The 14,971-nt window shown below is 39.4% G+C and overlaps 2 protein-coding genes across 2 annotated transcripts in view; one reads left to right on the plus strand and one right to left on the minus strand.

Moving 5' to 3' along the window:
- Nucleotides 1-14,971, minus strand: part of LOC116140663 (alpha-latrocrustotoxin-Lt1a-like) — a 53,757-nt gene that overhangs the window by 20,253 nt on the left and 18,533 nt on the right. The gene's annotated exons all lie outside the window — the stretch shown is intronic.
- Nucleotides 11,900-12,564, plus strand: LOC116140616. The gene is made up of 2 exons (XM_031426226.1): nt 11,900-12,113; nt 12,326-12,564. The coding sequence occupies exons 1-2, from the start codon at nt 11,912-11,914 to the stop codon at nt 12,562-12,564; spliced, it is 441 nt and encodes a 146-aa protein (XP_031282086.1). The 5' UTR covers nt 11,900-11,911.

Here is a 14,971-nt window from a genome sequence, read left to right on the forward strand (position 1 = left end):
ATGCATAATCTTAGAAGTTCAGGATGTCATTACTATTTTGATGTTTTAATAAAACTGATAGTTATATTACTAGAATTCTACCACAACTACAGAGTACATAACAATGTAAACTGGCGCTTTACATGTTTGAGGTATTGACAATGACCTCCCCTATCCTTTGGGGAAAGTGTCTAATAGATCCTAAAGCTTTTTAATGTAGAAAGACCTCCCTTCAAGTTCATTAATTAATGAAAAACTGTCATCTTAAATCATCTTAATAGCCCTCAATTTTTTATTTACATTGTTAATAATTAATAAAAGGCCTTGAAAGGAGGTCTCCTTACAATTCAACAACTTTATGGTCCAGCTAAACATTCCCCAAACCTCAGAGAGGTCACTGCAAACTACCTTAGTCCAAACTTTACCTTCTCCCCACTACATGATATTTCAATCTAGAAGATAAAAAATTTCTGACAAACTTTTTTATTAACTGCACATATTGCACAGGCAAAATTTAAGTGTAAACTACTGAGTTATGCAAAAAGTTGGACAAATATTAGCATAAATTTAAGGATTACAAGGAAAATTCTACAGAAAATGAAAAAAAAAAATTTATAACTTTTTTGCCCTCTTCGTAAGGCTGATAAGTATTGCCATGCCCCAAAGCTATTGACAATGGCAGTCCTAAAACAACCAAAAATTGAAACTTGAAATAACAAAAAAAAAATATCCATTAAAAAGAAGAACTGGTTTCAAAAAGCTTACCTTTTTTGCGGCTTAAGATGCAATCTCTAGCTCGAAATGGGAAAATGAAGAAAGAAAAGCTTCAAGTGAAGAGCAAACAGGAGAATAATGAGGTTGAAAGCTGAGAAAGAGTGAAGTAAAGCAGTGGCAGAGAGAAGAACAATGGCACACCATCACCACCTCAAACAGAAGTCTCAGCAGCTCTACTCTGTAGCAGCTCGAGAAAATTTAGCTGCCCGGTCCCCCCAAGTCTGCATTTAAGAAAATGGCCTTGATACTGTTCATAAAATATTTTATAATTTAGAGAAGATGACGTGGCATAGTTAGGATTAATTAAACACGTAAAATGGGTTAAAATGAAAAGATTAAAACATATGTGGGCCGAATCAGAAATAGTGAAAGTTTTCAACAAAAAAAAAAACAAAATTTGAAAATTCGCCAAACAAGCCCCAACACTCTATTCACGTCGCTTAATCGAAATTCATCAGTTGAAAACGCGATTTCTTGAATGAAAGGGAGACGCGATTTTTTCCGATCCAACACCATTGATTTGCACCCTAATCAATTTCTTGAACCCTAAACCGATACAGTCGCGATTTTCGGCGATATAGTCGCGATTTTCGATCGATTTGTTGAACCCTAAGAACGATTTCTTAACTATAAACGGAATCTGCGCGGATTTCCGGCGATACAGCCCATATCCATCCAAACTAAATTTTCACACCAATTCAATCCAAAACCATGGCTGACACTACACTGACGCGCAACCCAACGCCACTTCGAATCCTAGATTCCGGTGGCTCAAGCAGTTCAATGGCTGCTCCGGTCGATCATCTGACCATTGAAGGTGGTCGACACGTAGAGGAGACGCCGGCGGCCACAAGAAGAGAGTGAAGAACCAGCACAGGGGTCTGAAGACGAGGAGTCAGGCGAGACCAGGCCAGAAGGAGGATTCCGAGAGAATGCAGGCCAGGAGGTGGATTCCGGCGATAATTCAGGGCGGAGGAGGAGTCGCGGAGGATCCAGGCGACGAGGAGAAGGCGGCGAGATAGGGTAGTAGTTTGGGATGTTGCTGTAATTTCGCTTAAGCGATCATTAGTATCGCTTAAGCGATTATTCGGTTTTACTCGTGATCGCAGCAATGATCGCTTAAGAGTCATGAGTGTTTACTCTTGGTGGCTTAAGCGATCTTAGGTCTGGGCAGAATCACAGATTAAGATATTCTCAGGTTAACTTTTGATCGCTTAGCGATCTTGCATGAGACAGTAAAGATCTCTTAAGCGATCCCATGATCGCTAAGAGACTACAATGGTTGGTTTATTTTTGATTTTTTTTTGTTTTTTATATCAATTGTGCAGATTGTGCGGACCGTAAGGTGAGAGAGTACGAGTTGGAGCCTATAGTGAGAAGGTACCCTACTTCCCTGCAAGGGTGACGGTGAGGGTCGAGCTGGAGGGTTTTTGACAGAAATAAGGGCATTTTAGCTAGAATGAGGCATGGTGAAAGAGATTTTGGTGACACTTGTTTCGGTCAGTTTTTAAGAATTGGAAAAAAGTGGAAAAAGTCATTTTGGGGAGGGAGTGCATTACATGTTGATGCACTCAGTAAAAAGCAAGAAAAAAAATGAAATGTGGTTCGTGGTGGAGGGAAAGCCACTACGGTTTGGATGTGGAGTATGCGTTGGGTGACGGGCTTAGGATGCGGGAAGGGAACTAAGGCGAGGCAGAGCAGGTAAGGAAGAGTGCGGGAGCCATAACTTGTAAAAAGGTTTTGAAAGGGGAAAGTCTATTACAGGAAAAGTTTTAGAGAAAAGGCTATACAGTGTGGTTAGTGATGCAGAGAAGATAAAAGTGTGCTTGATATTGTTTTTGCATTCTCTTATTGGCTGGTGACTAACAAAGCTATTGAGAAAGATTGGTTGCTGTTGTAAGCGACTTGGAGTTCTTAATTCTTATCCGTGGGGACGGATATCAATGAGCGAACCATCAAGAGCCTGAAAAAACCAGACATGGCGTTAAAGCATGGAATGGGGCGGGAAGGCTAAAAACAAGCACGTATAATTTGTTGGCTTCCCATGGGCAATGCAGGTAAAATATAATCTATCTATGTATATTTTATAATATGTGTGTTTGAATAATGACAGGACTGTTTTTTTACAAGTAGGCTTGGTGTACGAGGCCATCCCTGTCTTCGCCAAGGCGGGGGGAGGAGCAAGAATGTGAATGTGCAACAGCGATTTCCTAGGATGTTGCGGTGGATGTCGAGAGCTGTAACCCTGGGATATTGGCCAATTAGAGATTGAGATTCAAGCAGCTGGGGTAAGATTGAAGGATTAAGCTTTGAATATGCAGTTGCTTTTTATTGTGCTTCAATCTGATGATTTTTTTTCTTATTGCAGGGAGTCGTCCGTCCCTTTTGACCCTATTGGGATGAAGCGGAAGAGGACTATGTCACATCTTCAAAGCAATGGAGGATGAAAGGATGAACAGATAGACCGCCTGATGCGGGACCTAAAAGGGGACGCATGTGATGGCAGTTGCAGGGCCATGCTTGACAATGTCGTTGATGCTGAGGATAATGAAGCTCGGGGGCCGAGGAGATGAGAGGAGAAGAGGGAGGAAGAGGTTCGTATGCCTCAGCAAACCGTACAACAAGTACCGCTTTGCCGAGACATCGGCGTGGGAGAATGAGGTTGTTGACCTCATCAACGGCCTGTTTGAGAGTTTTACAACAGCGTTTATGCAAGCTTGAGAAGATGGGAAGAACAATGAAAAGGTGGAGAAGAAAGTGGATAAGGTGGGAGGGAAGTAGCTAGAAGGAGGCGAGTTGGTACAATGGAGGAGGAAGTTGGTGGAGAATTAAAGGCGGTTGAAGTGCAAACTGGCTTGAAAGAGAGAGCCGAAAGAGACGTTTGTGAAATCACCTTACATGGTAGGTGACACAGGTAAAGAAGAAGAAAATGAAGAAACAAAATGGAGGAAAACAGAAAGGGAGGAGGTTGAGGAGGTTGGTGTGGAAGTGGTGGCAGGTGGGTATAATGGAGGAGGGGGAGTTGGGAGGCGAAAGAGCGGGGATGTAAAATGGGAGGAAGGGGGAGGGAAGTGGGGAAGGGAAATGGACTCAAAGATGTCGATTTGTATAGGCCAATAGGGAAAGGAAAAAACTCTTTTAGCCTATTACAATGGATCGGGAATTGATGGCCATAATAGTGTAAGACAGGGGATTATCCCCGGAATGGTTTCAGAAGTTGTTGACGATGGGGACGTGGCTTGAGGACTCGGTGAGTTATGTTCACTTAATTTTCCTTATTTTTCCTGTGGTTTTCCATACTTATTGTTGTTTTTATGTGATGTAGCACATCGCGTGAGATATTGGCGCTGATGAGGCTACGACAGACTAGTGATGGTGATCTGTTGTATCCTGACTGTGCTATCACCGATGTGGCGTTTGGGCAAACGCTTGTTTCGGCATATCGGTCTTAATTAAAAATGCCGTTGCTAGTGGTGTAGCAAAAGGACCGAAGCAAAAACGATTGGCTGCACCAGAGTCGGATTGCATCCTGATGATTTCGGTTTGATGATAGGATTGCAGTACGATAAGGGGGGATGGCCAAAATAGCCAGCGGTTGGCCTTTGTTAAAAGAGTGTACTGATCTACCGTCAAAAAAAATGCATGGATAGCAGTCGCTGGCATCTAGAGGAGGGGTGTCTGAAGATCCTTGACTGCAACCAACCATTTGTCGAGACAAGAGTGTTGGAGGTCGAGTTGGAGCCCATGTCCAGGTTGTTCCGCGGCTGTTGGTGACAGCGGGATGTTTGGGCAGTGGGTGATCAGGTATAACGGAAAGTGGCGAATCAGCGCTCTACCTGCCCAATAAATGAGTCAAGGTAAATTTTGTTTAAAACTAACTACAAATACAATTGTTCTATAAGTTTATTATAATGGTAATGTCCTTCTCCTATGTTAGCGCTGAAGTGGGGCATATGCCCTGAAATTTATTCAGTTCGACATGACCACAGCCCGATGGACAGCTTGAGACGAAACAATGATAGAATGTCGGAACGCGCTGGTTTTCGACTGCTCCATGGGCAGATGGATCCGTTTTGAGTGACCAGAACCCAATCAAAGGTATGAAAGTTGGACGCGTGAATTGTGTAGTTTATGTGATGTTGATGTTCATACTTGGTTTTGAGTTGAGTTTATGTGATACCTGTTATAATTATCAATAAGGGTGTATATACATGTTCATTTTCAATGGTGTTTTGATGTGTACTTCAGAACTGCTTATTAATTGTTTCTCATTGGCTTGGCTATTTTTCTAATTCATGCCTTTCTCATATTATGGTTGTTTTTACACTGCAGTCACTAAGATGGAATGGTCAATCTCCACAGAAAGTCAACCGAGGCACAATTAGCCGCCCTTGTAGATTCATCTTGAATTTGTGTAGATATCATTGTAAGAATTGGATCTGATATTGGGATATATTTTGTTTGTCCATATAGATAATCATCAGCAGTTTCAATTTACTATGTATGGTTGTAGAATAATTCTTTAGTATAAGATAATCATCAGCAGTTTCAATTGTGTAGATATCAATGTCTTTAGTAATAATCGCTTAAGCGACCCGAGAGGCTGCTAAGCGATATGCGTCTTTTAGTCATAATGCTTAAGGATTAGGTGGTCGCTTTAGCGATCAATCTGGGCAGATGTCATTCTGCCTCGGAAAAGATCGCTTAGACGATATAAATCGCTTAGCGATCATGCGGCTTTTAGTAATAATGCTTAAGCGTACAGGTGGTCGCTTAAGCGATCATAGTCTGGGCAGATGCCATTTGCCTCGTAAAGGATCGCTAAGCGATCTCAATCGCTAAGCGATCAGCGTCTTTGTAATAATCGCTTAAGCGATACAGGTGGTCGCTTAAGCGATCATAGTCTGGGCAGATGTCATTCTACCTCGGAAAGGATCGCTTAAGCGATCATAAATCGCTTAAGCGATCATTGTATTTGTATTATAATAATCGCTTAAGCGATAGAGAGGTCGCTTAAGCAATCATAGTCTGGGCAGATGTCATTCTGCCTCGGAAAGGATGTTAAGCGATCATAAATCGCTTAAGAGATCATGCGTCTTTGTAAATAAATCGCTTAAGCGCTAAGTGTGGTCGCTTAGAGATCATCGCCTGGGCAGATGTCATCTGCCTCGGAAAGATCGTAAGCGATCATATCGCTTAAGCGATCATGGTCTTTAGTAATAATCGCTTAAGCGATATAGGTGTCGCTTAAGCGATCATAGCCTGGGCAGATGTCATTCTGCCCTCGGAAAAGACGCTAAGGGTTTACGATTCGTCAGACACTTGTTCCGTTATTACATTATATCAACATATAGTTCCTTTACACGGCAGAAAGGATCGCTTAAGGGTTTACGATTGTTCAGAGCACTTGTTCGTTATTACATTATATCAAACATATAGTTCGTCACGTCAGAAGGATCGCTAAGGTTTACGATTCGTTCAGAGCACTTGTTCCGTATTACATTTATATCAACATATAGTTCCTTACAAGTCGAAAGATCGCTTAAAGGTTTCGATTCGTTCAGGCAGATTGTTTCGTTATTACATTTATATCCACATATAGTTCCTTTACACGTCAGAAAGATCGCTTAAGGGTTTACGATTCGTTCAGAGCACTGGTTATTTTACATTATATCAAACATATAGTTCCTGTAAACGTCAGAAAGACGCTTAAGGGTTTACGATTCGTTCAGAGCACTTGTTCCGTTATACATTTATATCAAACATATCAGATAATTCCTTTACACGAGAAAGATCGCTTAAGGGTTTACGATTCGTTCGAGCACTTGTCGTTATCATTTATATCAAACATATAGTTCCTTACACGTCAGAAGATCGCTTAAGGGTTTACGATCGTTCAGAGCACTTGTTGTTATTACATTTATCAAACATATAGTTCCTTTACACGTCAGAAAGATCGCTTAAGGGTTTACGATTGTTCAGAGCACTTGTTCCGTTTTACATTATATCAAAAATATAGTTCCTTTACACGTCAGAAAGATCGCTTAAGGGTTTACGATTCGTTCAGAGCACTTGTTCCGTTATTACATTATATCAAACATATAGTCCTTTACACGTCAAAAGATCGCTTAAAGGTTTACGATTCGTTCAGAGCATTGTTCCGTTATTACATTTATATCAAACATATAGTTCTTTACACGTCAAAAAGATCGCTTAAAGGATTACGATTCGTTCAGAGCACTTGTTCGTTATTACATTTATATCAAACAATAGTTCTACACGTCAAAAAGATCGCTTAAAGGTTTACGATTCGTTCAGAGCACTTGTTCCGTTATACATTATTCAAACATATAGTTCCTTTACACGTCAAAAAGATCGCTTAAAGGTTTACGATTCGTTCAGAGCACTTGTTCCGTTATTACATTTATTCAACATATAATTATTTAGGAAATATCAGTATATTTTAATTAATTTCGACCCATTAATGAATTAATTCATATACCAAGAAAAGGTTCAAAAATTAACAAAAACACCCCCACCCACCCAACTTCCCGATTCTGGCTACCGCCGACAGCAACGAATGACCGGAAATGGCGGTAATGGTCAGTTGTGACCTTTTCCGGCCATATCCACCGTCGAGTGGCCGGAAAAGGCCACATCTTCCCGTCATGGACTTCAATGAAATGTCCGACTTTGACGGTCAACGACGGCAACATTTGGCCGGTTGACCGACAAAGACGGCATATATTTGGCTGTCACAGACGGCAACCTCTGGATTTTTCCGTTCCTCTACGGAGTTCTGAGGATCGTGGGCCCTTTTTCGGCACATCCGTGGTCGATCTGGCCGGAAAATGCCATTATAGAGGCCCTATCGGCCAGATCCGACCACTGTGCATCGAAACGCCCTTCCCCGGTCAGATTGGCTCTGGTGGCCGTGGGTAGGTGGGGGTGTATCTGTTAAATTTTAAAACCATTGCAGAAGAATCGGTTAGCGATACAATGGATCGGTAACCGATCATGTGATGGCAGAAGCAGATTCTGCCCAGGTCATGATCGCTTAAGCGATCAGTGATTATCGCTTAAGCGAATATGCCTTTTTCCCCTGGTCGATTAAGCGATCGGGGATCTCTTAAGCGATCATGCACCTGGGCAGAATCAATCACTCAGGTGAGGACGCTTAAGCGATCCTTACGTTAGCGATCCATCTGCGAAAACACTTTGTCGCTTAAGCGATACAATAGTCGCTTAAGCGATGGTGGGCAATATATACATTTGCATCTTTTCTCCTGAATTTTGACAAACTAAAATTACCAACAAGTATTAATTCCATACTTTTCTCAATTTGACAGCCTAATTCCAAACTAAAATCACCAACAAATATTTAGACCATGTAATAAGATACACAATATAAAGGATATTTTATTAAAGGTAATAATAAAATTTAAAACATCAATAATTCAATCCTTTTCGAATCGACCCTAATTACTTTGGCAACTGCTTCTCTTGTGACCAGGTTGCTTGCAAATTGAGCACTTATTCATCTTCTGGGGAACCTCAAAGGCTGATGGAATACGCTTAACCCTTTTTCTCCTTTGGCGTCTTCTTCAATGGCGGCTGGAGGATAATGGCAGCCACCTCTGGCGGCACTACCACTGCTCTTTGGAGGCACCGGAGTATATCGTTTCTGAATATGCTAGCATGTAGTGATCTGTCATATAGAAAGGGGAGCAAAGTTCATGTAAATCTTGAACCAAAATCCGGCTTCCGTTGGTGTTTCAGTGCTGCTAGTGCATGAGGACAAGGTAAATGTGAATGTCAAGCCTCTACAGCTGCAAGTTTTTGTAACAAGGTAACTAGGGCATCGGACCATAGCCACGCACAGTAAACTCTTGAGCATTAAGAGGATAGGAAACAGTGCATTTGACAGTTCCATATGTTTCGCAATATTTTTCAGCTGCGGAAAAGGTTGTAGTAAAATATCGACCCATACGACGCTCATGGAACCCGCGACAGTGTCTTTGGATTGCATCAAAAAGTGCAACTATTGGAAACTTCTTTCTATTAACACTTCGAATTTATGGACTCAGCTATGTTCGTGGTCACTGACATCAACACTTCTTCCAAGGAAAGTAAGCTCTACTTCCATCTCTCGAACCAACATCATGCTCAAGATACTTAGAACACTCTAACATTCTGATTCGGATTTGCTGGAAGTGTTCCTCGAACTCATCAACCCGGAGCTTTTGCTGCCATGTAGATGTCTGAAGGAGGCAGCACACTTAAACTTTTGTTTATGTTCTCACCAAGGTGCCTCATACAGAATCCGTGATGTGCTGCGGTAATAGTGGCAATCCCCCTCTTTATAGAGTTGTGCTATCGGATATTATGCACAAACTCGACTGTCAGGCACTATCGTACGTAACTGCTGAAAAAACCAAGCACGACTCGTCATTCTCAGAGTCCACCACACCCCATGCAACAGGATATGTGTGATTCTCGCTGTCCTGTGCAGTGGCCACAACAAATGTACCTCCATACTTCCCGTTAGAAAGCACCATCAACGCCAACACCTTTCTCATGTTTACAAAACCCCTTATAGCAGCACCATAAGCAACAAAAAATAATTTAAACATCATATTCTGTCCCACTCAAAGCCGTCTGCTACTTGGTTTGTCAACTCAAGCATATAAACGGTACGTTCATAATCGGTACCCGTGCCTCCGGCGTGCCCCTCACAAAATCTTGTGCATGTTGTCTACCTTTCCAGATTTCCAGAACTAACAACACATCCAACTCGTGCGCACAAGTCTCTGAATGTCTTTAGGAGATGGACCTTTCCTTCGACGAACCGACTTTTGACAAATTGTCCAAACATCAGCGGACGCTTGTCGATGCTCACCTGAAATATGTCCCAAACCACATGTGGGTCCGGGATATGTGTAAGAATAAACTTTTCCGACTCGCCAACCTTCTACAATAAACCCGCCACTTGCAGTTTCGGTCACGACATGCAAAGTCCAAGCCAATGAATTTGACTTTTTGGTGATGAACTCAAAATACACTTTCACAGCAAAAAGTTTTAGCTTCCTCACACTTCCTCCTTTGTGTCAAATAAATACCCTATGCGCCAGTCCGATCCATCCGTTAAAGACATGAGCTGATCCACTACTACCTCCAATTGCCCCCTTTGAACTTGCATAAACGACCATAGTGTCTCTTCCTCACAATACGCCTTCTGATAATCTGGTATTTAAAGGAATCTCTACATCTGTGGGAACATCTACGGGGTCTCCTCCTCAACATTTTCATTCTGCCCCCATCACCAACCTTTTCTATAGTGTCATCTCACACCCATTGACGTCTACTCTTGGATTTTCAGTAACAAATCAATGGCCTCGTAGTTCAAATTACAACCAGGCAAATATCCGCCTACATCCTCGTGTATCCCCTTCTTGGAACCAACTTCCAACGGTTTTTCTACATAAGAAACCCTTAAAATCGGCCCGAACCACTATCGGCCATATCCATCATAAATAAGTTCACACTTTCATCCGACTTGATAAGCAGGAGGTACCTTATAATTTTCAGGAGCTCTGCTTAAAACATACCTCACAACTATATCACTACGCGAGCCAACTCAAATTACTCTTTAATATTTCATTCAATCAACTCATCAAAACTAACTCTGTGCTCACAGCAATTGGTGTAACTTTTGCTCTTCCCAATCCAATCCACTACTTTCTTTCCCACCCACTCACCCAAATATTCAACACCCAAAACAATTTTTCTCATGTATAATATGCCAATACTGTAATGCAGAAAAAACAATATTCTTAATGCTGTACTAAGGGTTCAATAGTTTAAAAAAGAATCTGCACATTCGCATATTTGGTCTGATGTATCGCTTGAACGATATGGTTATTTATAGGATCGCTTAAGCGATACACCTGATGCTTAAGCGATTAAGTATAAATACCTTGATCGCTTAAGCGATCTTATGCATTTATGATCGCGGTAAGCGATCGCGTCCAATACAACAGACTTAACCAGAGGCTTAAGCGATCTTATGCCAAATACCTGATCGCTTAAGCGTCTATCTGCGATTACCAGACCTACGGATCGCTTAAGCGATAACCGGATCGCTTAGCGATCCATCGTGCCCGAAACATTTTCAGTCATCTCCACCTACAATCGATCCATCATACCCAGAAAATAAATAAAGAAACTAATTCAACAAATTCACTCCTTTCAACCTACATCCATCAAACACACCCAACAACCTAAACAACTAAATCAAAATCATACACCAAAAAACCCATCAATTAAACTTTGTAAATTAAATATAAAATGTAAAAAGGAGATACACATACTTAGGCGAAATGTCAGGAGGAGGAGGAGGGGATCTTTGACGGAGAAGATGGTAATGGTGGGAGGAGAAGAAGAAGTGTTAATGGCGGTAGAGATGCGAGAAGAAGATGTAGAGGAATGAGGAAGAAGAAGATGACAGGAAGGAGGAAGAAGAAGAAGATGCAGAGGAAGAAGAAGATGGTGACGACGCCAAGAAGAAGAGAAGAAGTGCAGGTAGAGATGCGTTAATGGAGGGAGGAAGAAGAAGGTTTTGGGGTTATTTGTAACAATTTCGGATTTATGGAAATTAGAAATTTTTGAAAAGATACATTATCCTAATTAGCACTAATTACCCTTAATCAATAATATAGCTATTTAGTTCATATTCAAAACTGATAGCCTTTAATTAAATGTAAACTTCAAATGTTCTTTTTAAACTTCCCCGTGAGCAGCTCTCTTTCTGTTGAAACCAGACCAAGAACTACACAGGTAGCTATTCACAAAGAAAAGGAACGACTTATGATTACCTACTTCGTTTCAGTTATTATCATCTGTACCACTGAAACTTGCCCCAAAAGAATATTTTTTTTTTTCTATCTCCGTTTCCATAACAACAAAATATTAATGTAACTTTTGACTCAGATGCTATGCTTGTCTTCTTCACTTGTCAACACTCAACATTCTTCTTCCACCGTACAAATATGGAAACATTCTGACCGACTCATTAAACTTTTGACTCTCCAAATCGGACTACACATGATCACAACAATATCTCTTCAGGTCTACATTTGAGCTTTCATCCTCTGCTTCCATGACCAACGCCGTCAACTTCTCCACCGCTCTTCGCACACCCTCTTCTTCGACCCCTGCTCTCCGCAGATCGACGGCGTTCAAGCGAGAAAATCTCAGACCCACTCGCCGATGTCGTTCATTGAGTCCGACACCGACTTCGAGCTTCAGTCTCCGTCACGGTCAGGAAACACTGTTCGAGGCTCAAGACGCCGGCATTGAAGGTCAGAATCGCAATTGGAACATTTGCTGAACTGCTTTTCATTTAGAATTAGTGAAAATTTTGTTCAGTTGGATTAAAACTTGAATTTTGCTCTTCAATTCAGTTATCAAAATGGAGGATGCTTTTTCTCAGGGAAATCTTTAGTAAATCATGGCTTTTTTTTAATTGGAATAAAAAGGTTTTAGTTTTAAGTAAAATTGTTATATTTAACAGAGCATGAGCAAGTAGTGGCGGAAAGAAATAGACTGAGGGATCAACTGGCTCGGAGAAATGAGGAAATTAAGAAGCTTAAAGCAGTTATTGATTCTGCATTGAAGGATTTGAGCAATGTAGTTACTCGTTTAAAGGAAGTTTCTCCTTCTAATGAAGAAGAAGATGGAAGAAAAATAGCTCAGCAGCCGATATCCCCTGAAGTGAAATCAGCTAACAAATGTGAACCACAAAAAAGTTGAGCCAAAAACACCTGAATTAAGAGCAACAGGAAAACGCAGAAACGATATATGGGGACGGTCAAGTAGTGATGATTCGTTGCCACCTTCGAAAAGGTCTCATCTCAGCCGGAGCACAGGTTGGTCCTTTCCTTAGTTTTAGATTTTCTCAAGTGCTTGGGGATTCTCTATGGAGTTTGAAGTCTTTTTGATATAGAGGATTTTCTCACTGTACTTTTACTTAGTTTAAAGCAATAATGTTGGCCAACATACCTCAGCATCACACAAAATACAAAATAAATTCATAATACTTATGTCTTTTTCTCCTGAATTAGAATATAAAACCAAAGAAAAAAAAAAAAAAAAAAAAAGCATAATTTAACCTTAAAATAAATTAAATTGAAATAAGCAATACACATATTTAAAACTGATAAAACATAAAACGTAGCTAATTGTTGCACCTAACTAAATTGAAAACTTTAATAATTTCAGTCTTCAAAAGAGCACTAAATTGAAAACTTTAATAATTTCAGTCTTCAAAAGAGCAAATAGCATGAGAAAGAGAATGAGAGAATGAGAGAGTAAATAATTTTGTAATAAAATCATAATAAACAGGTAGAGTTGTGAAGAAAAAGAGTGGTTAGAGTTTTAAATTTTTAATATGATTTAGGTTTGAAATCTATATATTAATAATAGGTCTTTTGTAAACCTATAATAGTTGTCATTTTTTTTTTTTAAATCTAAAGGTGAGTTTGACATATATATTAATAATAATTTTTTGTACGCCTATATATTATTATTATTATTTTTTAAATATGAGGATAGGCCCAATCCTGGGATCCGCCCTACAGATGTTGTTGATTAATGATAAGATAAGTGTTGTTACATAAATTGAATAATAAGTTAATTAATATTAAAACATAGTATGAAATAATTAATAAATTGTAGAGCAATCAATCACGTGGAGTTCTTGTTACAAACGAGGATTCCGATCCTCCGTGATCCTTAGAAATTATTGAGATTTGAGGACCAATAAAATGATAATGTGAAACTCAGTGTGATTCAATTTAAAAGGTACGAATTGTGACGGTTGACTTGTGAAAATGCCATGTGCTTTACAATATATTGTCACATGGCATTCAACAATTAATAGTTAATAAAATATTTAATATTCGATGTATAGCACGTAGTATGAACTATTGACTTGTTTGCAAATGACAATTAAACAAGTAATCGCATTGAGTTTATGTCTTGTTTAAATATATAGTAAACAATTTATGGTAATTCACAGTTTAAATTTATTTATATAAGTAATGCATGTGACATGTATACTAATCTTTGATTAATAACAGATGAGCTGTCTTATAATACCATACAAGATGAGTCCCAAATTATTAGGACTTATCTTATACAAAATGAATCATATAATTAATTAATATATTGAACATCACCAATTGCATAATCATAAAATTTTATGGTTGACATTATACATTTATAAATACAAATTTGAATTTCTGAAAGGTGATTGATGCCATGTGCTTATTTCATGCAATTTTCTTGTTCTCTCTCAATTTGAAAGTTTAAGACTACCTAAGTTCATTTAAACATATGTGAAATAAGTTGATTGAGTTCATTTGTGCTTGTGGGAATGATCATTCATCATCAATATATTACCAATCATTAAGGACATAAAGTAAAGCACATAAGAGGTTTTTACATGGTTCGACAAATTACCTACATCTATGGGATTGTTCAAACGAAGCAAATCCATTATAGCAAATATTCAAAATTCATTACAAAGTCGAAGTTAAGCAAAACAAATGTAAAACACTCCCTGTTTCATAACACTCTTAACTCCAGCCTTTAATTGATCCAATGTTTTGTCACAGCTTGCTTGAATCCAAGAAAAACCTCTTGAATAGCTCGAGCTCCACTCAAACTTCAAATGCCAAAGACAACCTTCAGCTCCATAACTTGAAATCCCTAGAAGTTTTCATCAATAGAATCATGTTCCAACAACACTCAAATAAGAAAGTTAAGATAAGTACTTTGAGCATCAAAAAAATAAAATGAACCTAACCTAAAATGAATAAACTCTCTGAAGAATTTCAGAGAACAACCAAAGGAATATTAATATTCAAACATAAATGCAAGGATGAAGAAGATAATATAGAATCCTTGCTCAACAATCCACTAAACATCGCCTTACACATGTTTGGCTATTTTAGGAAAGTTTTCAACAACTTGTTAGGACCACTTCTGAAAAGACAAAACAAATTTCCAGGACCACATTTGAAATATTTGACACTTATATTTGGACCACTCACCCATATTTCATAATTGGCGAAAATCTTAACAACCAATGAAAATTCAACATTTGTACTAAAGGCTTGACTAGACAACTGATTACACATCTGACTGTAATGTGTTC

The sequence above is a fragment of the Pistacia vera genome, unplaced genomic scaffold (assembly GCF_008641045.1).
Source record: "Pistacia vera cultivar Batoury unplaced genomic scaffold, PisVer_v2 Contig374, whole genome shotgun sequence".
NCBI classification, from domain to species: Eukaryota; Viridiplantae; Streptophyta; class Magnoliopsida; order Sapindales; family Anacardiaceae; genus Pistacia; species Pistacia vera.

What these genes read in the sequence shown, in the direction of transcription:
- LOC116140616 (XM_031426226.1), top strand. Translation starts at nt 11,912, where the DNA reads ATGACCAACGCCGTCAACTTCTCCACCGCTCTTCGCACACCCTCTTCT. An exon ending in TCAAGACGCCGGCATTGAAG is followed by an intron (nt 12,114 to 12,325) that starts GTCAGAATCGCA and finishes TATATTTAACAG; the next exon opens with AGCATGAGCAAGTAGTGGCG.